This window comes from Manis pentadactyla, chromosome 4, assembly GCF_030020395.1.
Source record: "Manis pentadactyla isolate mManPen7 chromosome 4, mManPen7.hap1, whole genome shotgun sequence".
NCBI classification, from domain to species: domain Eukaryota; kingdom Metazoa; phylum Chordata; class Mammalia; order Pholidota; family Manidae; genus Manis; species Manis pentadactyla.
This window is the reverse complement of record NC_080022.1, coordinates 32,147,132-32,173,507: the sequence shown is the minus strand read 5'-3', so window position 1 is coordinate 32,173,507 and position 26,376 is coordinate 32,147,132. Positions and strand designations below refer to the sequence as shown.

The 26,376-nt window shown below is 53.7% G+C and overlaps 1 protein-coding gene across 8 annotated transcripts in view; it reads left to right on the top strand.

Moving 5' to 3' along the window:
• Window positions 1–26,376, top strand: part of HIVEP3 (HIVEP zinc finger 3) — a 497,332-nt gene that overhangs the window by 456,967 nt on the left and 13,989 nt on the right. For all 8 annotated transcript variants that reach the window (XM_057500094.1, XM_057500091.1, XM_036892764.2 and 5 more), the window contains one exon: window positions 22,821–22,996. In XM_057500094.1, the coding sequence (XP_057356077.1) occupies window positions 22,821–22,996 (176 nt within the window). The remainder of the gene's footprint in view (window positions 1–22,820; window positions 22,997–26,376) is intronic.

Below are 26,376 nucleotides of genomic sequence, written 5' to 3'. Positions count from 1 at the left end.
CAGAAGCAGTAACTTGCACCCTTTCTAGCTGATTATCTTGGCTGACTTCCATAGCTCTAAAAATATGTGCCTGAGTTGCCACCACTGGGCTTTTCAGGTGGGCATAAGCTAGGAACTCAAGCACCTTCCCGCAGTCCACACGGCCCCCTCCTCCCCCTCGCATCGTCCATAGAGTGGTACTGTATGTAAGTCACAGCCAAGTCAGATAATGAATAGTGGTTGCATTTTCTTTCCCGAATAATTTTTCTATTTTCTCTGTGGATAAAAGTGTGATGTGTGTGTGTGTGTGTGTGTGTGTGTGTGTGTTTTAACTTCACTTAATTTCTATATAATTATTACTAATGCAATCCCCAAATTCTCCCCTCACCAAATCTCCCCTCAAGACATTCAGCTGCATTCAGAACTCTGTAAATACCACTGTGCTGACCCAGCCCCCCCCCCCCCCCCGAGTCATCAAGCGGGCTCCACGCCGCCTGGGTGGCTCCCTCTGCCCGGCGCACAGCTGCCATGCTGGGGTCTCCCTTAACCCGCACCCTGGAGGTTCTCCAGAAAGTCGAGAAAGTCTTTGGGTTTTTGACTGAGACAGAATCAGATTCTAGCCCTACCTCCAGCAATTACTGGCCAGTCCTTAAAATAGAGACAATGGCATCTACTTTACAGGCTTTTTGCAAGAACCGAATAATAGCAAGATGGGGTTCCCGGGCCTGGCATACAGGAAGTGCTCAGCAAAGCTGCCACCTCCTTCCTGGCTTCCCTCCTCCTTCAGTGTCCTCCCCCGTCCCCTCCACCAGCATGATGCTGATCTTCTGCACCTGGGCGCCCTTCCTGCCCGGCAGTAGAGAGCCACTGAGGGCCATAAGCCAGGGTGTGTCTTTGATGGCCGTGTGTGGACAGCACAGCAGAAGGGAGAGAGTTGGGGGAAAGCTCCAATTCTGTGACTGGTTAACCATGGACAACATACATGAAAACAAAAGGGAAAAGTGACACATGGGTGGTTGGGCAGAGAAAATATCTGGCTGGGATTGTGCATGGGTCACCTGAATTTTATTAGCTGTAAATCGCAGGAACGTTTTACCTTTTCCATCTTTGGGCTCTTTTCGAAATGAGACTCCTACAGGGAGGAAGGTAAAGTTGTGAGCCCTGGAGCTGGGGACTTTGCATGAGTCGTGTTTCGCCTCTGGATGTCAGTTCCTGTATTTGTAATGGGAGGAGATGGGAAAGGGCTTGATCTTGGAGTCCAGGGCTGGGGTCTGAGTCCTGGCTCCGCCATCACAAGCTTGGAGAGTTGGGCAGTGCCTGTGCGCTTTGTGAAGCTCAGACATGGATATTGCCATGTGGTTGGGGTGAACCATCTCTGGCCATCGTGATGTGGTGTGTAGGATCTTTCCAGCTCTTGGCAGCCAGGGAGCTATTTCAGCTCTGCGTTCAATACTGGGAAATGTTGCTCAGAGACCGTCTGCAGGGAGAGGCCTGGGCAAGGGGGCTGGGCAGGCTATTGCGAGCCATTGTCTCTCCCTAAGGAGAGTCTGACTTTCTCTAATGATCGGAGAATCTAATCCCAGCTCGTCTGCAGGTGCCCCTTCCTAGACAGGAGCCTTTGGCAGTATGCCCCAGCCTGAGATGAGAGAAACACTGAGAAGAACTTCCTTTTGGAGCAGAGATGGGCACTGGGTATAGCTAGACTGAACACACAAGGGAGGCAGGCAAAGGAAATGCCACGTCTCTAGAGGGTCCTCAGGCCCCACAGCTTAGAAAAATGAGGAGAAAGTTTCTCCTCCCCATGATCTGGAGTCTCTGGGGGAGAGGAGGGGTCCCAGCTGTGCTCTGTTCCTTCTCAAGCATCAGCAGCTCCCATTGTCCACAGGGTGAAGGCCCAGCCCCAGGGGACACTGATGCCCTGCAGCCAGCCATATCCTGCTGCCCTGCGCTCACCCACCTCGCTGCCTTCAGTCATGCTTGTTGCTCCTAGGGTGCCCTTCTCCACTCCGAGGGTCAGATGTGTGAGACCTTGCCCAGAGCCCGGCACGGTCCACCCCTCCCTGTTGTCAGTCATAGGGAATGAGGGGCGTCCATCACCCCTGCACTCCAAACAGACCCCTGCCTGATGACAGGGGCATGGCTTTGGCATCAGCCAGAGCCGGGTTCAAATCCAGACCCTGCCATTGATTAGAAAGTCACTTATCTTCTCTATGGCTCAGTCTTCTCATCTGGAATACGAGAAGAGTAGTAAGTAGCATCTATTTACCAGAATTGTTCAGAACTAAAGGAAATGATGTTTGTGTGGTGCCTGGCACATACTAAGTTGACCTCTTGTTCTGCCATGAATTATTCATATTTACTTAAGTGATTGCCTCTTCAAGTAAAAGGTAAATTCCTGCTTTCTCCCCACTTCTATAAGCATTTTGTGGTGGAGTGTAAACTCTGAAGCCAAGTTGCCTGAGTAGGGATCCTGAATCTCTTAGGATGACTGCCTGATCTTAAGTTGTGTAACTCCTCTGTGCCTCAGCTTCCCCATCTGTAAGATGGAGACAATAGTAGTAATTACATGTCAAAGAGCTTGCATGAGGTTTAAGTCAGATACTACATGTAAAGCGCTTACAGTGTGGCACATAATACTCAATAAGTGTCTATGTTACCATGAAGGGATTGCTAGAAATCATCTGATCCAAATTCCTCACTTGCCAATGAGGACACCTTGGTCCAGGGAGGCATTAACACAGCGTGTTAATGATGGAAGCCTGCATCTTGAGCCCCACTCAAAACATGCTATCAGGAGGGAGGGAGGAAGGACTTCGCGATAAGGTGTGTGAGTGTAGGAGGACGTGTGTTGTCTCGCTGTGGCTGGGCTGACCACAGGGAGATGGTGGTGCGGTAGTTACCAGGCTGGAAACCTAAAGTGCCTTCAGTTCAGGAGCTATGATTCACCGCAGAGGATTCCTTTGGTTTTGATAACAGGGTGGCCTGGTTAGGGGGCCACAAGCCAAGCCAGTTGAGGAGGGCACCTTCTCAGGGGGCAGACTGTGCATGGGGAGTTAGAGCCTGAGCAGGCAGGGGCGCCTGGCCTGGCCTCGGATGAAGGAACGCATGCTGACGGAGTGAAGAGTGTTGGGACATGGGCTTGGCAACTTGCTCTTAAATGGTTCAAGAAAAAAGAACTCTTTTCACTCTACTTACAATTTCTCTGTATGTTTTTGATTGTTTCAAAATGAAAACTTAAAAAAGAGAACGAGTTTGGCTCAGAAGAAGGATGACTGGGGAAGCCAAGAATCGAGGAAAGGGCTTAAAAGGGACAGAGGCTGTCAAGGGCCACCAGGCACACTTTTGAACAGGTGGATTTGGCCACAGCCAAGAGAAGGAGTTAAAGGCATCAGCCCAAAGGGGGCAAGGGGCCTGAACTCCAAGCAGAATTTTGGATCTGTGCTGCAGACAGGTGGCAACTGTCACTATGGTGACAGACCAAAGGACAGCTCAGATGGTGGGAGGGCTGGGGGAGGTGTGTCCTGAGGCACAGCAGCCAGCAGAAGACAGACTGGACTGGAGCAGGGCAGTAAGGGGCAGGTGTGCCAAGCAGGCGGGTTCCCGGGAACATGGTGGCAGCAGACAGAGGCCGACTCCAGAGCCAAAATGAGCCTCAGGCAACCAGGGAGAAGCCAGGCGTGAGCCAGGCCTTATGACCTACTGGCGAGTGCAGCTGGTAGACGGGGCCAGAGGGCGGCCAACCAGGGGCCCGGCTTCCAGGGACTAAAGCCAGGAGCAGGCAGGGCACCTCTCCAGCGAAGGTGGCAAGGAGTGGAGGCAGCTGGCAGGGGCCCGGAGGACGAGGGGCGTGTGTCCACAGTCCATGCCGTTCAGCCTGGGGCAGGATCTTTAGGGACCAGGGAGGAAAGTGTGTTCTCCCAGTGGGGGCCAGGTTGGGTGCAGGCTGATTCAGAAGGGAAGGGAAGCCGTCCCCTAAGAGACGGAGACCAGTTCCTGCAGACTTGCAAAACATCAGCACATCTAGTAGCTGGGCTGCCTCACATCCATCTCCAAAGCTCCTGGGACTAGTTAGGTTGGCAGCTCAGGATCCGACCCTGAGAAAATGGATGATTTTTCCTGAGCATTGGATCCTACTAGTGTGGTACTCTGTTGACTGATTTTTCACCGTCACAGTGCGGGATAGGGCCCTCCCAATGAGGAGGGAAGCTGGGGGCTGGCTTGCGTCCTTCTCCGTGGCCAGCGGTGGGGAGCGAGGAACTCTGGGAGGCAGCAGCTTGAATGGTTCTGCTCCAGGGGACCAGTTTCCCCCAGGGAGCCAGCTGGCTGAGCAGCGACCTGGGAGCTCCCACTGGGGCTGGAAGAAGGCAGTGGTGACATGGGCTTGGGCCAGCTGCAGCCCCCAGCGGGACTCCAGCAGGGTATCCGCAGGCCTAGTTGCTGCAGGCAGGAGCAGGGCAGTGACCCATATGTCCCCATGCTGGTGGCAGGCTCTCTGCCTTCCCCCTAATAGAGGCCAATTGCCTTTAGTCTGGCCCCCATTCTGATGGAAGGTCGGCTCTTACCAGAGTGGAGAGAGGCTGCTGCGAACGTAGTGGGGCTTTGTCGACGGTCCAGCTGACAGGGCGTTTTGTTTGCTTACCAAACGGGGTGCCTTCCTCTCTCTAACTTGGGCTTTCTCTACCCAGCATGCCAGGGAGGGCCTGCCAGCCGGGGACAGCACACAGAAAGCAGCAAGCTGAGCTCTCCCAGGCTCCCTGGCATCTGGCAGCGCTGGCAGGAGGAACTGGCCTCCTCCCCTTTCTGTCTCATACATGATGAGACAGCTACATGGCGGTCAACCCCCGGGGCTCTACAGGAAGGCCCAGTGAGGAGGCAGTTGGGGTCCCAGCAGGCTCTGTAGATAGGCCTGACTGTCTGCCATGGAGCCCAGGCTTGCTTTCAGCTCCCCACCTGCTGTCTTGGCCTGGGGGCACTGTCGCTCTCCAGAGGCTCAGGGTGCACACACACACCACACTTAGAATATTACTTCCGTCCTTCCAGGAATCCTTCACAGGTCTTGGTCCCTCCCTGGCCTCCCAGGCACTTGGCTCCTCCCCACCCTGGCCTGCTTCAAAGCAGGTTCTTCATGTTTGCAGCTGTCTGGGTGACAGACTCCCGTGGCTATGATGCAAACCATTGGCTGATTTTAGGCACTACCTGGATAAATGCTCCTTATTTCGTCTGTCATGTTTTATTTTCATGTGTTAGAAAAATGTGGTCAGCATGTGAAACCTGCGGATTCGTGACTATGAGTCCTTAGGATAAGATGGTGGTGGAGTGGGAACCACAGGCATGTGCTCAAGAGGCCTGTCTCTGGCTCAGATGCCTGGAGAGCCCGGATGTAAGTCCCTGGTGTGGGTTCAGGAACACGGGCTCTGAGGAGCAGCAGCACAGGCCTTTATGCAAATCATGGGAAGGCCACTTTGGGAGGGTTGGGGTGGTAGTGATCAGGAAGTCAGCAGTGACTGGAGGTTGGGCACTCTGGGCTTGGTCGTCTTACGCAGTCATGGGAAAAATCACTGTGTCTGGAGTCAGACCTGGGAACGGCCTTGGCTCTGCCTCGGAGGACTGTGTGACAGGAGGCAAGCTGTTAGCCATCTGTGCAAACTGCTCCTCATCTGGAGGGTGGCAGGAGCAATGCTGCCTCCCAGGGTTGAGGTGGAGAGTAACTAAGAAGACAGCCATGAACGCACGGCCCCAGCAGCTCACCTCCAGCATGTACCCCAAAATGGAAAACAGTGGGGTGCTAGCAGGTTAGCTGGCAGGGCAGGATGAAGGCAGGAATGGGGCCTCAGAGCTGGCCCCCTGGGTCTGCATCCTTTTTCCCTAGCCTGCTGGGTGTGTGACCTTGGGCAGGTTACTTAACTCCTCTGTGCCTCCTTTCTTGTCTGCAAAGTGGGAAGAGTACTAGTGACCCACCGAGAGGCTCTTCTAGGACTGAACAAGTCACCACATGAGCCACGCTCAGCACAGCACCTGGTCCCGTGAGTGCTCAACAAACATGTGCTTGTGTGGGTCCAGCAGCTCCACTTCTGGTACCTCCTGGGCATTTTTGTGCATGTGGCCATGGAGCAGAAGGGCTGAGCAGTGCTAGACAGGCCCCTCTGAGACAGGAGGCAGTTAACAAAGGCTTTGGGAGGGTCGGAGAGGGAGGATTCTTCCAGAAGACAAACTGGCAATGGCAGAGGCCTAAGGATGGAGGAATGGGGTGCTGGGGAGGCTGGAGGGGGGCAGAAGTGGCAGTGAGTTGGGGATGGCCAGGCCAGGGAGGGGCCTGTGATGGCACAGGTATAAGTCATGGGTGGGGAAGGACATCTGTCCCTTTTCCACTAAATGCAATAGGCCATCATTCATCTTATTTTTGTGAGGGCAGAGTGGGAATGAACTGGGAAATACTATAAATTGTACACCCTCCAGGAATTTGGGGCTATTTTAAAATCCCCAAAGCCCGATATTCCTATAATTCACCATATAGTTGGCCCAAAAGCGTGGCTCAGAAAGAGCCCTTGCTGGCTCCCCATTCCCTGCAAAGCACCCCACGGCTGATGGGGCCGCAGACCACCTCCTGAGGCTCCTCTCTCTAAGCTCCAGCCTCTGTATCCCCTTGCTTTTCTGCCTCTGTGCCTTTCTTCTCGCAGTTCCCTCCACCTGGATGGTCCTTTCCTCCTCTTCATTCTCCAGATCCTCACAGCCAACCTGTCCTTCAGAGCCCAAGTCAGATGTCCCCATTCTGGGGAGGCTCCCTGACCTTCCCATGCCTCCACTGCCTACTAGACATTATCTTTCCTTCTGAACCCCTAGGACGTGTTACCTTACCTTATCTTGACATTTCTGATTTTCTGTTTGGTTCAGACAACTGCATGTTTCCCCTGATGGCTAGCCCTAGAGCCAGCAGGCAGGGAAAATCCATTTAATAAAATCCATGTGGGGTTTAAAGCACGTCAAGTTAAAAAATGTAGACAGCAGGTCCAGTCAGGGTGGTCTGTGGTGTGATGCAGTACCACTTACTAGCTGTGTGGCTGAGGGCAAGTCACTGTGCCTCTCGGAGCCCCGTTTCTCCACCTCTGGAACAGCGATGACCGTCCCAGCCTCACAGGCTGCTGTGAAGCCGGGAGGCTGGAGGGCACTTCAGCACCTGCTACCGCTCTCAGCAAACACCGAGGACATCTGCAAGAGATGTCAGCAGGGTCTGTTCTCTTCTGGCCATTTGTAGCTGATTCTGTGTCTCACCTGGACTTAACTGTAGCCACAGGGCTGCCTTCATGCCCACAGTTGCTCTGAAAGGCACTATGCATACTGTGAAGAGCCCTTGTAAGTGACGCTTTGTCCAGGCAGCGCCAGAGCTGCTGGGGAGTTGCCCACAGGCTTTCTGCAGATGCCCTGTGCTCACTCCACTCTCCACTGGGCACCGGGCCTGGTGCTGGGGAGGGTGTGGGGGGCGAGTGGGCATCTGTAATGCGGTCACCCCCAGTCCCATCAGCCCTGTTCAGGAGGCATGGTCATGGCTCTGTTGTCCATGTCTGCATGCCCTGGGGGGTTAAGGCCCTTGCCTTTTCTGTTGACCCTACAAGGCTTCAGAGGGAGAGTGCAGGCCCTGCAAAATCTGGGGTCTCTTTACCTGAAACCTTTCTGGGGTGTCTCTTCTGAGAGTGTAGCCAGGCCCTCTGGAGAGGAGAGCTGCCTCTGTTCTGTCTCTGGAGCACTCCTCTGTCAACTCGCAGTCTGCAGAGAAGAGCACTGCTTGCTTTTCTGTGCCCTGGATTTACTGCCCTCAAGGCCTAAGGGGAGCCCTGTTCTGGCACAGCGCGAGGCGAGGGGAACCAGCCGCTCTTGCCCCCGTGCTTCACCCCAGTGGCCTTCTCCCCAGCAGCCCTCAGCCTGCACGCTCAGGGGAGCCCTCAGGCCACTGACTTCTCCTCTGGTAAGCGCCTCTAGAGGGGCACACGTGTGACCTCCAGGGCTGAGCCCTCTCCCACCCGGCGGTCCCCTCGCCCTGCTGCCCACCCTCCACCCCCATCTGCAGAAACAGCAGTATCTTTACAGAGGACCTGCTGTGCCCAGATATAAAACTAAGCGCTAAGCACCTCACAAATATAACTTCTATTCCTTAGCACTGCCTGCCAAGTAGTATACACACACACACACACACACACACACTAAGCACCTCACAAATATAACTTCTATTCCTTAGCACTGCCTGCCAAGTAGTATACACACACACACACACACACACTAAGCACCTCACAAATATAACTTCTATTCCTTACTGCCTGCCAAGTAGTATACACACACACACACACACACACACACTAAGCACCTCACAAATATAATTTCTATTCCTTAGCACTGCCTGCCAAGTAGTACACACACACACACACACACACACACACACACACACACACACATCCATTCTAGAGATGAGGAGGCTGAGGCTCCGAGAGGCAAAGGAATTTGTCCATGGTCACTCAGGTAATGAGGAGCAGAGCTGGGATTCAAACCCGGTTCCAAATACTGGGCTCTTTCCCTCACCACTCACTGGGGTGCCCTACTTTCTGTGTCCTCTGAGTCTGAGCCACCTGTGTGGCAAGCTCCTGGTGAGACGTTGTCCTGCCCCTCTGTGTGCCCCACCAAATGCTTGTGGATGGGCTGAGAGGGTGGTGGTGCTTCCCTAAGACCCATGGTGAGGGATCGAGTCTGCAGCAGGGAGGCGCCCTCTCCCCATTCCTGCGATGTTCCCACACCCTGGAGAACATTCTCGTTGGGGGATTGGTACCCTCCGTCTGCTGCTCACTGCTCGTGTGGCCTGAGCATTTCTACCTCTCTGAGTGTCCCCTCCCTCATCTGAGAGAGAAGAATGCCATTACCCACCTCACTGATTTTCTAGTCAGGGATAAATGGCTCCCTTCCTAGACATAATAGAGGTCTTGTAAGTGCTGAAGGATCACAGATGTTCGGTCTGTGTCACCCACGCTGCTGTTGTCTGCCCAGTGTGGAACAGGGCTGCACAGCTGTGCGGAGTCCGGTGGCCACAGGCAGAAGTGTCAGCAGCAATTCCGTCAGACCTGAGGCCTTCCTCTTCCTCTTGACCATAGAGGGGACACAGAGCTCTGATCAACAAAGGTGTTACTCACACTCTGACGTGAGAAGATAGAGAAGACCCTTTAGAGGCTGTGGCAGAGGCTGTGCTGTAATCTGAGGCTTGCAGCCCCAGGCTGAGAGCACAAGGACTGACGGCAGCAGTGTAACTGGCTCCTGAGATGCGGCCGCAAAGTGCCTGGGGAGAAGGGAGTGTGACGGAGGCTGGGCAGGAGGGGGGGCCATTATGTGGGGTGCAGTTCCCATCAATGCAAACTTCTTTAGGGGCCTTAAGCAATTATGCCCCCTTTGCTCACATATGAAGATTCCAAAGGGTCATGCCTGCAGCAGCGCCCACCTCAGTTCATACTCTGGGTGGCTTTCTCACCTCTAGCACCTGGTCCTGGACAGCTTCACTGTGCTGGGAACAGACAAAGTATTCTCTGCTAAATGATCAGCACGCCTTCTAAGGTCTGACAAGATTTCACAGAAATGGCATTTCTGAAGGATAGCTGAGCAGTGGGGGTGACTCTCACGGTCTCATCTCAATACATGAGCTCCAGAAGCTTTTGATAACCACGTTCCTCAGCCTGCCTACCTCTGTGCTAAGTGTCCGTTCCTCCTGTCGTGCTAAGAACTGTCCAAAAAGCATTAAAAAGCTTCTAGTTGAAGGAAAGATGAGATGTGCTCAGCCAGCAAGAGCTCCAATCGCCCGTGACCACTCCCACTTGCCACCGTGCCTTCGCTCCTCCTCGGTTCCCCAGTGAGGACACCCATTTGGCCGCAGCTTTGAGTGGTCAGACATTTAAGGTGATGGGTTGGTGAAAGGCTACTTGTAAATTTAAAGCTTGCTTGGTCCAGTCTGCCAGCCCACCAGGGGAATTTGATTCATGTTTTTCAAATGCAAATAACCAAATCCCTTTATTCTTAACCTTGGGATTTCTTTTAAAGCTGTTACCTATTTTACACCTCTATCATTTCCATATAATTCTAACAGTTTGGTTAACTTCACTGAGGCTTTTATTGCCCCTGCATTTTCTTTAGCAGACCTTGATCTTTCTTCCTACTTATTTCCATTTCAAAAGTTGTCTCACATGGCCCACTGGAGTATAAGAACGGTGCAAGCGCTCTGTTGTGTGGATCATCTGTCATGGGAGGAGCTGAAGCTGCTTTCAACATCAAAGTTTGGATGCTGGAAAGCTTCATAGTTCAAGGCAGCAATTCCCTCGTCATCATAGAAATTTGTTCCTCACCATTGTGCCCTGGGCTGTGGTCTTGGAGGGCTTCCAAGGGCAGCAGCATCCCCATCGGTATGTTTTGGGTTCCTCTGCAGAGCTGGCTGTGGCTGGTCAGGATAAGGGCACGGTAGAGTCTCTGTTATGACTACTTACTCTATTAGCTGGCCCGTGCATGGCCAGGGATGGCATCTTAGCACCAAATCACTGGTTTCCCTTTGAGTTGGGTGAGGGGGACATCTCCAAGCTTCTCAATCTGTTGAAAACTGGGGCATTTGGTTTTCCTTACATTGTTGAGGAATAAATCTGTGATGAGTACGACCAAGGCAGAATGCTAGAGAGAGCAAATACTGGGTAAGCCCCAATGACATGCTAGGCGCTGCTCTAAGCACAGAACCCATATTAACAAAGTCAATCTCACAATAACCCTGGAAGTATATACTATTATTTTTCGGTAATTTTTACACTGAAACATACCGCACATACAAAAAAATAATCCAAGTCATAAGCATACAGTCCATGAGCTATTACAAAATGAGTACATTCATGTAACTAAACCCAGTTACCCCAGGTCAAAGAATTGGATATTATCCCATTTTGCGGAAGAAGAAACTGAGGCACAGAGAGGTTAAGTAACCTGCCCAAGGTCACACAGCTATGAAGGAGCAGAGCCTGGTTTCAGCCATAGGAAATACCGTTCCTCAGTTGTCTTTGCTGCTGTACTGTGCTACACCCTACCCCCACCCCCACCCTGGGAGAGCATAACTATGGGACACGACCATGTCAGGGTCAGGGGGAACTTTGAAGGACCTGTGATTTGTCTGAGCCCTGAGGAAGAATAGGACTTAATCAAAGAAGGGGGAGGGAAGAAGAGCATTCTAGGTGGGAAATCTGCCAAGAAGGCCTTACATCCAGCAACACTGAGGGGTTTCAAGAGAGAGGAGATGTGGGCAAACACCTGTCAGGGTCAGGTAGGTGCAGACACACACCAGTCACCTGAGGGACAGCCACTGGGCTCACATAAGGATTCTTCCTCTCACAGAAGGGCTCACAACAGCATCCCTGACTAGCCTGCCACACTGACCACCTGTGCTGAAGTGGGAAAATCACACTTCCATAGACAGATTTAGAGGAATAGGGCATTTGTTGGAAGGGGTGGCTCAGTTCTGAAATAATAGCTAAGAGGTGCAGTAATAAAACCATGCCACAGCCACCAGCCAGCTGCTCTGGGTAGTCGTCAGCATCCTGCGTGGGGCAGGTGCGTGCCCAGGGCCACACAGCTATAGGAATGAGGCAAGATTTGAACCCCAGAAGTCTAACCCCATCAACTCCCACGTGTGCCTACCCACTACACCTGCAGCATCTCAAAATGACCAGGTGGGTCCCAACTTCACCACGCAGTAGCTATATGTCCTCAGACAGATCCTCTAGCCCCTCTGAGTCATGACCACACCCTTCCTTCCTTCCGATTTTCCCACCTTATCACCTACAGGCTGTTTGTGGCTAGAACACCAGGGTGGGTGCTATGTTTATTTAGACTCCAACTAGACCCACTGGACCGTGACTTCAGCCTCCCTCCCAGCACAGGAACCTTTTTTGCCTCAAATCTAAGAGGTCATTTAGCCTATGCTTGAACACTGTTCATGGCGGGGAACTCACTTTTCAAGCTTGCTTTTCTCCAAATTTGTAGCTGTGAGGTAAGAAAACTCTTATTTTAAATAAGCCCAGATCTTCCTGCCTGTCCTGTTTCTGCCTGTGGACTGGGCTACCTCCCAGGAAGCTGGCAGTGGTTGCACCTGTGACCAGAGGCATCTGGGACAGGTTTTCCATGAGTCTGGGTTCTCCCCTACTCCCAGCTGGTGGGGAGCAGGCCTGCTCAGGGCACAGGCCAAGAAGGTGCCAGCCCTCATGGGACAATGAGAATGGCCTCTCTCTTTCCCCTTTAAGTTCTGAGTCTTTCAGTCTGGGGCCTGAGCACACTGCCCCCTCCTGTGTTCCTCTGGCTTCAGCTGCAAGTGACTGCAGCAGCCCCATCAGGAGAAAGGGGCTGAGCTGCCTTCAGGTATTTGGGAAAGCCTGGGCTGGCTCCCTCATTAAATCACAGCTCTGCCCCCACCCAGCAACACGACCCTACATTCACTGTGGGATTTTAATACAGTTCACAGCCTTTTCTCATCTTATTTGCATCTCAATGCACATGTATCTCTGAGCTGCAGGAAACACTGAGGTTTCACAGGAGGCCTGGGCATAGCAATTCACAGCCATTGGCCCACAGCATCGATCAAGCATACACATTTGTATTCACATATTTCATCAGCTGCTAATAGGATGGCCTTGGTCAGCATCCCCTCTAGCTGCAGCTGCACACAGTCCCAGTGGGCTGCACAGCTCTTAACAAACACCTTCCCATCCCCCACTGCCTATAAGACACAGGCCTGGCTTTTGTACCAGCATCTAAGGCTTTTCTAAGTCAGCCTCAACATGACCTTCCAGCCTCAATTCCTGCTCCCTGTCATACAGAATTGTGCCAAGGTTTCACAAGAGAACTCCTGTACAAAGCGTTACCAAATGACAGCCATTCCTTTTTCCAAGATAAAAGATTACACCTCTGACCCTGACCAACTGTATAGTGCTTTTTAGTAAAGAATAAGACATGTGTTCCATCTCCAGGATCTTCCCCACTCTGCAAAACAGGAAGTGAAGCTGGAAGAACTCGGAGACCTCCATCCCTGTTTCAGGCTGGGCTGGCTCCAGCCCCGTCTGAGGGCATCTGGGGCTATGGGCCATTCCATCTTAAGAAGGACAAGCTAGAGAAGTGCAGGACAATCTGGGGAGGAAGCCATCCTGAGTGAACTCATTCGGGGATATGGAAATGTCAGGCCTGGAGGACAGAAGTATTAAATAGAGTGGCATCCTTTAGAGACTCTCATGGAAGAGGAGTGGCACAAGCCAGAAAGCAGACTACACTGGGAGCATGGGTTGGCACCTTTAGCTCCACCTGGGTGGAGTTGCTGCCTGGGAAAATAGGAGACCCCCAGGTGCCAAAGGTGTATGTGCCTGTGGGATGGTGTGGATGGGATCCACCTGAAAATGGCATCAGAGATGCACAAGGCCCCTTCCCTTGTGCATCCGACCCTGGAAGTCAGAGGTCTTAAGGTCCTTCTAAGCAAGGATATTCTTTAATAGTATTAATTTTCAAATTGTTTTTAAATTCACAGAACTCTTTTACATAGATGCTTATTCTGTAAAACAGTGGGGGAGGAGGGAGCCCAGAACCCCGGGGCTCAGCCTCCCCATCCCCATGAATCCTGAGCACAGTTTGAGAGTCATTATTCTAGAACCCTGCAGGCCAGAGCCTGCTGAAAGCTACAGCAACTCCATCACATTTAAAGAGTCCACTACTTCTTGGAAGTTTCACTTCTCTCAACACAAGGGGCCCAGCCTCTGGCTTCCTGCCTCCCTCCCTAATCTCTCTGTCTGGTCGGAAGCAGGGCCTTGGCTGCACTCTTTAGACCTCAGCTGGCTTCATCCCGGGCTTGGGACCCACTTGGTGGTTCAAAGGCATTTGCATTTGGTCACTCACTCCAGAACCTCTCCACTTATCATACCAGAATAAAAGGCATCTCCTATTAGATCAGCGCTGTACATCAGACCCCTGGCTGCTGCCGTCTCCCACGCAGCTGATGCTGTTTGCTGATGTTCTCCTAGAATGAGAAATCACAACAGTAAAACTCAGCAAATGGCCCAAACGGTGCAAATGCAAGCCTGCCAAAGGGACAAGGGCTTGCCTTGGTGCGGGGGGTCATTCTGGAAAGTGTAAATTAAATCCCCTTGATCTGCTGTCACCGCCTGCCTCCGTCAGACCTCCCAGCTCTCGGATCTGTGTCCTTCTTCCTCCTGCCCTTGCCTCCCTGTAGCACCTGCCCTGGCCTTCAGGCCTCAGCCTCCTGGCTCACACCGTCCTCCGCCCTGCACCAGAGAGGCCTCACAAAACAGCAGAGGAGTCTCACAGGTTGGGCCCGGTTCACCCACATGTTCTTTAATAATATTAATTTTCAAATTGTTTTTAAATTCACAGACCGGGTGAAAGGCATTTCTTCTGAAAAAGCCAACTAAGACCCACCCCACTGGGCCTCCTCTGATCATTTAGAGTACCTTTGTACTGTATGTGTTAACCACTTCTTTGTTTTATGATCTTTTAGGTACCTGTTGTTCACACTTGAAACCAAGGTCAGAGTGTTATTTAGTTTTGTATCTCTGGCCCTGGCCCAGCTTCAGACTCAGACCAGGCCTTAGTAAGTATTGTCAAGTATATATGCAGAATACTGCTTAAAATAGACACTCCACTGGTGGGCTCTGGGCCATGCTTGTATTACATATGTGCTGTGGAATCCTGCCTTTGGATGGTGCATTAAATGCCCCCCACCCCAGATGTTGTGACGTGATGCAGTTTCTGTGTAACCCTGATGAAGGAGAATCTGGGATGTGCCCAGAACTCATTGCGAACTTCCCCAGGGACCCTCAGCTCAGCCTCCCTAGTTTATTTTTCACTGAGGAGTGTGTTCCCTACCTCGTGGCAACTGAATATTTTTAGCAGAATCACAGCTCAGTAGACTTGTTCCTCTTCCCACAGACATCCCTTCCTTTCTGAGCTTCACCAGGAGAGCAGTATGGCACTGCAGACAAGCTGGCAGGCTTGCTGAGCCAGACATCCTGGGGGGGCACAGTGATCACTGGGAACCTACCCCGAGCCTGGCTTCACAGGATACAGGCTGCCAGCCAGAGTGGGCCTCGGAGCAACAGTGTATCCATCTCTGAGCACATCTTCCTCTTGCTTTTTATGACTATACCCAAGTTGAATACCCCTGAGGGAAAAGCATATTTAGCAACAGGATCATAATAAAACTACTATTTGGCAATATTTTAAATATCCACATTTAAAGAAGATGTGAGAATTTCATGATAAAATATTAAAAATATATGGAAAGTTAATAACATATATGCAGAATGCCTCATAGAATCTCAGATTAGGAAGGTAACATGGAGCCGATGGAGTTCATCCCCTTAAGAGAAAAATGTAGCTTGGTGGAGAGAAAGTCATGGGCTCAAAGGTCAGACATGCCCCCACTAGTGTGTGACCTTGGGGAAATCCCTTTTTGCCAGAAGTTTAGCTCTGGGCTGGATCCTCCTCTCCTATTTTGCTTGCCTTAGTTGTGTTTTTTAAAACAAGAGATTTCAAGTCTTAGATTGCATAGCAATTAAGCACCTGAACTTTGTAACAGGTGACCCGGGTTCAATGTGTGACTCAGATAACTGACTGACTATATGACCTACAGCAGGTTACTTTACATCTCTGTGACTCCATTTTCTCCTATGTAAATGGAGATGGTTAGAGCCCCTGTCAAATAGGACTTCTATGCGGTTTAAATGAGGTGATGCATAGAAAGCATTTAAAATAAATATGGTTGGCACCCAGTTAAAGCTATATAAGGGTATGGTAATATTATTAATTTTTTAAAAGAATCTGGATTTGTGGTTTTCTTGAAAACATGGAAGATCTGACAACCTCCTGCAGCACTTGGCTGGAAAGGTTGTGGCCACTGTCCTTGTAGCGAGGGACTGTGCTCTGCCTCCTGGCTCACTTCAGTCCCCACCACTTCTCCCTTCTATGCCTCCTCTGCTTTGCTCAGTCATTTTGCCAGCCCACCCCCATCTACTGCCCTGGGCCTCCATTTGGTCAGGAATAAATATATATATTTATATTTATTGGAATAAATATGGAGTACTTAATGAATAAATATATCCATTTTACAGCATTCGTAAAGGAATAAACAATTCACCTAAAGCCCATTCTAGTACTGAGTTGGACATGTCATGGGCATGAACTAACCATTAATTCCCTCCTGCTCCAGGGTCTCCCAGCCTGTTCATCTGGCCTCTGGGAGAACAGTGCTAGTGACGGGGAGCTCACTACCTCAACAGAGCAGCTTCATTGCTGAGTCTTTGTCCTGTGCAGAGTATGAGACAATTCACCCATCACCTTGCTTCAAATACCATTTAATGTCCATCATATTCTATCTTCTGGAATCTGGAGCAGAGGGAGGCACTATCTCCTCTGGGAGCTCTGCGCTGAGATCCCATGGGCTTGGCGGAAGCTGCAAGTTTCAGAAATGCCTTTAAAGAGTCTAGAGCCACAACCTCAGGTGTCCCATGTGGAATGTCCACAGTCAGGAAGCGCAGCATCACTAGTGTGGGACTGGAGAAGCTGTCAAAGGCAGAAGGTCATACCGTGTCAGGCGTAAAGCCACTGGAGTCGGATCTGGTTCTAATCCCTGCTCTGCCTCTTTCTAGCTACCTGGTGACTTGGGGCAAGACGTTCAGCCTCTGTTTCTGCTTCCTTCTCTATTAGATGAAGATAATGAGACCCTCCTGATCAAGGGGTTGTTTGAGATTCTTATTCTTTTCCTTTGAGTTCATGAGTCTTAGAGCTACAGCATCAGAATGAAAACAGATCCAGAAGATCCTGGCAGCTCCACATCCCTCCTGGCAGCCTCGCTGGTCTCCTGACCCAAGGAAGCAGAAGAGAAAGCTGCTTCCAGGTAGGGGTCTGGGACCCCTGAAGCCATTGCCAAGGTCAGGAGACCAGCCCTGCACTGCAGAGCCCCCTTGCTGATGCTGAGGCCATCACAACTCTGGGCCTTAGGCAGTCACTGTCTGGTCTCAGGGTCCCTCTAACTAGGACATTCTGAAATCCACAGAAACACCTATTTTTCTTTAAGAACAAAACCAAGCATTTCTCAAACTGACTGACACCTCTGGCTTGTCATGGCAGCAGACAAGCAGGTGGTGGGCCTCAGAGAAATGGCTATCTGTCCTGGGAGCCATGGGTCAGCTGCACCCAGGCCTGTCAGTGGTAAGCTGTCTTGCCACCTCACAACAGGCAGGAGATTGGTCAGTTCTCTGCCTGGGTAAAGGGCAGCCTGTGGCCCAGGACCGTGCCCCTAGTGGCCCCATGAGGGTTTTCTGCTTTCCTGCCTTGGCTCTTTGTAGGGCATTCTTCTGCAGATGTCAACACCTGCAGGTCCCACCCAGAGCTGGCGGCCTTTCAGGAAGTGCAGGGTGGAGAAGGACGCCATTCTTGTTTGTCTGCAGTGTCACAAGACCCCAGGAAGCCCGGAAAAGGAAGGGGCTAAGGAAAGCTTGGTCAGCATCACCTAAAGTACTTGTGCAGGAAGACTATGCAGGTACAGGTTGCTAAGTGGAAAGACAGCTGACTGGATGGTCTTGGCCATGTCACTTGAACTCTTTGGGCCTCGGTTCCCTCCTCTATAAAATGGAAACAATGGTAAAGGGTTAATGCCAGGACCGAATGAGGTCAGACAGGTGGCAGTGTGGCAGTGTGTCTAAGAGCAATGAAGATCAACTGCTTCCAAGGGAGGGCAACTGACTTACCCAAGGTCACCTAGCCAGTTTAATCAGGAGCCAGAATTCCCCCCAGGGCTTGTGCTAACTTCTACCCTATGAGCAGAATTTTTCCTCCAAAAAGTGGAGAGCGTTCAGCCACATGGTTAGGAGGGACTGGCCATGTGCCACATCCATGCGGAGCCCACAGCATCAAGTTAGACTTGTGCTCAGGGATTCATGGAGTGAGAACGTCAGACTGAGAGTCTGACCACAGCCACCCAAGGACAGCAAGCCTTGGCCTGGCTCTCTTATGTGCAGCTGGTGAGTTCTCAGACCCTTGCTGGGTTTCAGGCACCTTGCTAGGCCCAGGGTTCATGAGGGAATGAAGTAGACAAGGTCCTCCTTCATGAGGATGGCAGGGACTACACTTGTGAGACGGCCCTTACAGGACACACAGCTGCTTGACAAGTGCTATAAAGGAGGACCGGGTGGGACTCCAGGCCCAGAGGTGTGGGTGAGGGCTCCAAAGGAAGAGACCTGGCAAAGCCGTCAAGGAGCAGAGGAGCCAGTCAGACGAAAGAGGGTAAGGCTAGAGGAAGGGGACTCGGGCACCCAGTGGCATTTGGTGTGGTTGGCAGAGAAGGGTAGCAGGGTAGGGGATCAGTGAGCTGTGGTCAGAGGTTGCCATCCCTGGGCCTTCTGTCCCCTGGCCCCCGAGAAGGAGCAGGGCTTGGTCTGAGAGCAGGGGGGAGGCACTCCTGGGCTGGGACCAGTGGCAGGACTGGGTGGATTCAGGGAAGCGTCCCCGAGCTGTTTTGTGAAGAGACGAGGCAGCGGTGTAGGAGAGGGGACAGTGGCCTGGGCTAGTGAGGGTGGGGGGACTCTTCAGAGCATGTTTGGCAGTAGCACCGACAGGTTATCATGATGGACTGAATGCGGAGAGGTGCCGAGGACAAAGCCCAGGCTGCTGGCCTTCCAGCCAGAGGCGTTCTTGCTGCCTACTGAGAGGGGGGCCCAGGAGGAGAGGGTGCAGCTGGAGGCCATGGAACCGTGGCTCTGGGCATGTGGGGTGTGAGGTGCCTGATGACCACCAGGGAAGATGCTGAGGGGGCATCTGGATGGACAGAGTTGGAGAGAGAGATGGACAGCCACTGAGATCAGGAAAATGGAAAGGCAGGCAATGGGGAGGGGAGCTCACCTGGGGGCAGGTGTCAGGGGGAGGAGTCCAGGGTGGAGGCAGCACGGGCAAGGGTGGACAAAGAAGGCTCTTGCAGAGGAGGCCCGGTCAGAAGAGAATGGGGTCACCAAGCCAAGCAGCTGCCTCCAAAAGGCAGGCAAGAGGGCACACAGGACGGGGCTGCTGTCCTCGGATTTAGCAGCCCGTGGCCTTGACAAAGACAGTCAGCCAGGGGAACCGGGCAGCAGGGACTCAGGAGTGGGTGTGGGGACAAGGCGTGGTCAGCTCTTTCCAGACTTGGGCTGAGAAGGGAAGCAGAGGGAGCAGTAGCCGAAGCAGTTTGGGGTCCAGGGAGGCTTTGTGGTTGACTGGTTGGTGATGGGAGAGACTGAGCTTGTGGTCCATGTGGTGGAATGTACCAGAAGAGCAAGGCCGTGAAGCTGCTGGGGAAGAGATGGGGCCTCCATGCCAGCAGGAGGGGTTTGGCCTCAGAGGGGAAGAGGATCCAGCCCACACCGGGCGGCCCCATGCCTATCCTTGTCTGGACCCTTTGGGAATCACAAAGCTGTACAAATCCTGGTCCCTGACTTCCAGGAGTAGAGAAGTCACAGGCCTCAGACTGTTCAGCAGGTCAGCCCTCTTAAAGTCCCGGGTCCTCAGTGGCCACCCTCCACGTCTCCATGCTGTTGATTGCTGGCCATCTCCTCAAAACCTTTCCTGGCTTCCAAACCACATTCTCTTCTCATTGTTTGCCAGGAGCTCACTGCCTGGGGGGTGGGTTTGGGGACACCTTTCTGCCCACCCTGGCATGTGGGGGTCTCCCAGGCCCTCACGCTGTCCTCTTCTCATGTTCATCCTCTCTTGAGGGCTGTTTTCCTCCTCACAAGTCTACCTGTCCCATCTGAGTGCCCTGGATCTTCCAACATGCACTGGACACTTCTTCAGGTCTTTTCTCATGGCATCTCACACTGGGCAGTTAAGGGCTGGGGCCCTGCATCACTTCCCTCCAGGTCTGCAGATGGGACCACATGAGTGAGCAAAGTAGAAAACTTTGGATCTTTGTTTCTCCCTCATCGTGACCCCTGCCCCCTCCATGAGGCCACCAGGGCCTGTGGATTCTATGCCCAGAAGGACTCTCAAATCTCTGTCCTCAAACATTCACCTTATGCCTGGACTCAAAATCTCTCCTCCTCCAGAACATTCCCCACAGTGCCAGTAAACTACCTCCTCTTTGAGACTTAATCTTTTACACAACTTTGATCAAGTCTGAACTGCTTTGCATGGCATTCAAGGGTGATGGTAATCCAACCTGTCCTGCCTAACTGGCCTCATCTGCTTTCACCACCAAATACTTCAGGCCTTTTAGCACTCCTTGCTTTTGCCTCTGGGGTCCCAGCCTGGAGTCCTCCCTTCCTCACCATTCTCCCCAGCCCCTCCTGACCCAAGCACCTCCCTGGTGGTCCCCCATCAGGGGGTGCACACCTGTTATGGCATGCATGCCTCCTCCAGCCTGGCCAGGCAGCACCCCTGAGGGTTTCAGTCCTTTCTCTGTGCGGGTGTCTCCATGTGGGAAGACCACATGTCATTTAAGCTCACTATGGAGGAAGAAATGAGGGGTCTCAGAGCAGCCATGGTGAATGGCCAGGAGTGCCTGCTTCTGAGCTGGCTTGAGCATCGAGAGAAGCCCAGATACGTCAGGAGTTGGAGTGGCTGTGGGCTTGTGTAGGAGGGACTTCACAGCGCCCACTGCAGCAAGGGGGTAGAGGTTGTTGAGTGCCAAGGATGCAGTCCTGGGAGGCTGAGGGGAGGGACGTCATGGGCCCCCGAGTGGGGCCGAGTGGAGACTGGTGTCCAGGAGGTGGTGGAGCCTCCGGTGCACAGAGGAGTGCCTACTGAGATGGGGACTGCTTTCCTCTCCACCTCAGGCTGGGCCCCAGGGGGACGCAGGGACACAGAAATTAAAATCCGGATGTGGGGGCTGGTTTGGTCCCGGAGGCCTGCTGTCTGAGGGGAACCGCTGTCACTGCGGGGCAGACTTCCCCCATTTGCCTATAGGCTGCCCTTCGCAAGAGCAAAATGAGTCATGTCTCCCCACTGTCCCCCACGGCCTTCAGTTCCTCCCCTTGAGCATGAGATAGAGCTTGGCCCAGATCAGGGGAAAAGTAGGCGCCCAACCTGGGGAAAGGGCCCTGGAAGCTGGCCAGGTGGGGACCTGTCGGGAAGGGAGGGCGGCTTCAGACAGCTTGGGAGGCTTCGGTTGGCCAAAGCCAAGGGGACAGAAAACAGAAAACAGGATCCCCCTGAGTGTGGATGGTGGTGCATGCATGAGTGTGTGTGTGTGTGTGTGTGTGTGTGAGAGAGAGAGAGAGAGAGGGTGTGCATGCATGTGTGTCACTGTGTGTGTGGGCGTCAGTGATGTATCAGTAAGTGTGTGTCACTGTGTGCACAGGCATCAGTACATGTGGGTGTGTAGGTATATGTGAGAGTGTGTGTTAGTGTGCAAGTGAGGAGCTGGTGTGTGCAGGTGAGTGTGTGTGTGACAGCGATCACTCGGCTGCTGCCTGGTGGCTCCCTCCCAGAGTTTCCTCTTGCAAGCCCATCCTGTGACAGCCTCTCGGCCATAAGCTGGTGGCCCCTGCGGAGCAGGATTGAGTCGCAGCTGCTGACACTTCCTCACCTCCTCCTAGCCACGCCTATTCCCCTCTGTACCCACCCCCAGAGTGGAAGCAGGGGCATGCTGTGCAGTGTAAGTGTGGAGCACAGGCAGGCCTCTGGCTGGGGTTGGAGGCACGCTCAGCAGGCTGGGAGGCCACATCTGCCTAAGGCTCCCGCCCAGCAGACTCCAGGCCTCAGGAGGCAGAAGGCTCTTCTGGAATCATGCCAGGGCCGCCTCCCGGGGCCCCGCTGCCATTCGCAGCCTGCAGCTTCCTGGTCTGGAGACTTGCACATCTATAGCATTAGGCCAGCAAGGCATTTTGATGAGGATTGTATTAAATGAGCCTCATGGGTTTCCTTCTAAGTGGAAATAGAGCATTCTGATTCAGATTCAAGAGTGTTGGTGGCCGAGCCCCACAGATGCCCGAGCTCCTAAAAGCTTTGGCACTTCCTGCTATGACTCCAGCTGATCCCTGGGAGCTGCAGAGAAGGGGAGGGAATCTGGCTCTTGAGAGTTTCCAGCTTGGCAGGAGATGGAGCATTAGAGAGAGCACGTGGTTCCTGGTTTCCAAACTCTGAGAACAGGGAAATGATATCTGTCCCTCGATCCCGCCCACACAGGAGTCTCTGCATGGCTTCCCAGCAGACTGGTTCAGCACTGCTTGCCCCTTGTGGGAGGCTGATGGGCTTTGAGGAATGCAGGTTCGGATCCTAGTCCTGTCCCTTTCTGGCTGTGGAATCTTGGGCAGGTCTCTCACCGTCTCAAAGCCTCGGGCTCTTAAGGGCTCTTGCTCACTATTATGATTTAATTTGGGGAGCAGGCCCAGCACAGAGTGAGCACTTGGTAAATGGTGGCTGCTAGAGCTGTGGTTGTTACCTTTTTGTACTTTCTTTGTTACTCTGGAGGCCTGGAGTGGCTATGCTGCGGTAGAAGCTGGTGCTGAGGCTGGCTCTGGGACAGAGGGCCTCTGCAAATTGGCCGGTGGCTTCACGTCACTGGCAGGAAGCACCAGGGTTGGCTGCTGGAGGGAAAGGAGGGGTAGTCCTGCCTGTCCCAGGGGCAGTACAGGTGCAGGGGTCCATGGTGTATCCCCAGAGCGACTTACCCTGCAACCCCATGGCTCTCTCTGGTTCCGCGTCCTCCTCTCCCAATGTCCAAAAAGGGCTGGATGCAGCCAGGAAGCACGTGCGTCTACTGAGATAGGAACCTGCCTCTCCTCCTTTTTTTCCTTTACCATGACGCCTGTTGCTCATAGGTACAAATCAAACGAAGAGTATGTATATGTGCGAGGCCGCGGCCGAGGGAAATATGTTTGTGAGGAGTGTGGAATTCGCTGCAAGAAGCCCAGCATGCTGAAGAAACACATCCGCACCCACACTGACGTCCGGCCCTATGTGTGCAAGCATTGTCACTTTGCTTTTAAAACCAAAGGTAAGAGACAGTCAGTTGGGGCACTGTCCCTGCTGCTGCAGAGAGCTCCCCTCCAGGAGCCCCAGCACAGAGCTCAGGGGCCTGGACCTCTGCCTGGGGCCTGGGGCACCCCCACTCCTTGGGTTGCCCAGGCGCAGAGCTGCAGCCAGCTCCAGACTGCACAGTGGCACCCACCAGCCACCCAGCCTGCCCTCTTGGTTCCCACACGGTCCCTCCAGCTGACACTTTCCCCTCTGCCCGGTGGCACTCTTGAAAACAGTTCCTGGTTTTGATTTTATGTCATCACCCCTTCCTTCTGCATGTCTCCTTGGCCCTCTGTCCACTGAGCTGATGAGCTCCAGCATCACACTTGTCACCACCACTCCTGCATTTGGAAATCCATTCCACATTGAGCCACTCAACACATTCACATGGTCATTTCTCACACGAGAGCCAACCTTCTCCACCCTACTCACCGCCCGGACTATGTTGCTGCTCGGCCCAGCTTCTCTGCAGCGCTCAACACAGGGCCCGGTTCTCCCCCGATGCACACTGGCAGCCCTGTCCCCCAGTCACACCCCGCAGCAGGGCCAGCTCGGGCTTTGGCCATCACCTGTGAAGGGAAGAAGGACTGTGTTGAGGGTGTGCGTCCCAGACTCCCAGGCTGCTGTAATGGAGGCAGTGGTGGCCGGGCCTGCTGCAGCCACCCAGCACCCTGGCCGGGCGAGTGGAGCTGAGCCCATGGGCTTGGGTGGAGCTCTTCTCTGTGCATTCCACTGGCTCTTCCTACAGGCCAGGCATGGTAGCTGAGCATACTGGGCTGCTCAGAGGAAGGCCTAGGGCTCTCTGCACCCCTGGTGGTTTCAGCCTCTTGTGCTTTGCAGATTCTTAGATGAGGGTTTGGGCATGAGGGTCCTGCCTTGTCCTTTGAGCAGGTTGGGGGCCTCCATGCCAGCCCCCTGCTAAAGCCCTGTGGCTTTTCTGTGGCCAGAACCCTCGAGCAGACTCAGCTTCGCCACCTGTTGACTTCCTTCTGTCGGTAAAGCTGCTCCCAGTGACACAGGCCGGGCAGCAGCTTTGAAGGGGCCCCTCAGAGTCCAGCAGCCTTCCTCACTTCCTCCTCCTCTTGCTGGCCCCTTCTGTTCTCTCTGGACGAAGTCGGGGGCAGTTGATCACATTCCCTGGCTCGTGGCTCCTCTCGCACAGAGCTCCCGCCTCTGGTGTCCTAACTGTTCACCAGCTCCCCGTCCTGCTCGGGCCTCTTGCCGTCATTCCCAAGTGGAGCTCACTTTCCCGCCAAGGCCTTGCTTGGAATGGAGGCTCCCATCCTCCCTCTTCTTTTCCCTGATCCTCTTCTCTCCAAAGGGGCCTGGAGAGGCAGGGGGCCCTGAGCCCAGCCCTGTCCAGGGCGCTCAGCCCAGCCGGTGTGCCTCAGCCCAGGATATGGGCTCTGTTCCCCAGGCGTCTCCATGATCCCACTTCTTCTGGCCTTGGGTGGCCAGTAGGACTTTATGGAAGAGATGGGAATAACTGACTGACAGTTTAAATAACAGAGTCTTTGAAGGCCAAAAACCTCTTGCCCGAGTCCCCCTTGATGGTGAAGACAGTGGGTCCCAAAAACCAGAGAGACAATTACAGCAGAGCCGTAACTAGCACCCAGGCCCCTGCCTCAGCTGCATCGCCGCATCGCCTTCCTCCCTGTGCACAGACCTTCTCTGGCCACGGCGGCACAGTCTGGTGGTCGATCAGGTGGCCTCTGGAGTGGGTCACGACTGCCATCCCTGGTGTGTCCGGAGGGCCACATGGTGCTGTTCTCAACACGAGGAGCCCCGAGGTGCCTCCCAGCCCAGAGCCATGTGAGCACATCTATGCCCAGCACACAGCCCTGAGCTGCCCCTACCTCAGAGAGCTGTCACCCTGCCACGTGAGACCAGAAGCACCCACCCAGTTGAGTTCGCAGCCAGAGCAGTCTCCCCAAGGAGGGGTCCCCATCCTAGCCCCCCCGACATGTTTTGAGAGAAAAGGCCTGAGAGATCCAGAGCACATCTCCTGGGTAGAGGGGCTGCAGACCCCCCACGATCCCTGGGCTGTGGGGTGCTGGGTGTGCAGGCTTTCCCCCTGCAGGCCAGGCCCAGAAGGTTTTTTCCCAGCCAGCGATCAGGCAGTGTTCTGAGAACTCCTCAAATGCTCCTCAAAGCTTCCAGAAGAAAGTACCTTCCAGAACCAGAGCACTGAGCGAATCTGAAACGGAGTGACTGCAGAGAGAGTGCTGCTGTGGGGGATGAGTGGTTGCAGCAGAGAAAGCTCTCTGCCGGCTCTCTGTAGCCTGGGAGTGGGGGAAGTGGCATGATGTGGGGGCTCCTGCCCGCCCTGGGACTGCGTGCCTTCCTGGAGCCGTGGGCCTGGCAGCCGTCCCTCAGACCCCAGGGTCCCCCCTCTTGCACTCTGGCCACCCATCTCTCTCCCCTCCCACGTCTGGGCTCGGGCCCGGCCCTCCATCACTACCACCTGGCTGCGCCTGGGCCCAGGGAGCTCTTCCTGTCGTCCCTGTCTGCCTGTCTGTGTGTCCGTCTCCGTGTTAGACAGTGTGGAGGCAGCTCAGAACCCTGGGCACTAGCTGAGGGGGGTCGCAGTGGGTTGGGCTGGGAAGGACTGCTGGGGTATCCCTGTGGAGGTTGGGGGTCTCATTTCCTCTTCTCAGATGGTTCCCAGAGGCCAATGGGGTGGCTGTGCCGTGTACAGGCCCTTGCACCGATCGCCTCAGGGGACAGAGATGACAGCTGTGGGCAGGCCTCAGACCACCAGGCCAGCAGGGGCAAAGGGAGGGCAGCCGGTCAGGACCAAACAAGGTAGACAGCCTTGGGTGGGCTCCCCGTGGGGGCTCCACCTCTCCCAGATGCCCATCATTGCCCACCCACTTGCCTGTCCTTCTTTATTCCAGGACTATTGGGCTTTGGGTGGGGGGCAGGGATGACTATGAAAAGCTGTGGAATCTGCTTGGCAAGCCGACACTCTGCCCTTTGACCAGGAAACAGTGTCCAAGCTGAGAAAGACATCTGCCACTCTTAGGTACACCTCCCTCAATTCACCGAAGAGGCTCAGGAGGGGACCTGGGGTGCCTGGTAACCCTCAGGGAAGCTCAGCCTGTGGTGCTCGTGTAACCGGCCCAGCCTGCCAGGCCCACTTGCCTCAGATTCCCTGACTCCTCCCTGCAGCCTGGGGTGCTGCCTGGTGCCATATCCTGGGAGCCCCTTCCCCACCAGCCCAGAATGAAGGGTAAAGCCATTTGAATCACAAACATCGGTTCAGCATCTTTCATCTCCACACTGAGCATGGCGCATGGCAGAGTCGCCTGGTGCTCAGTGACGAGTGATTGTCGTAGGGTTGGGGGCCACATGGTA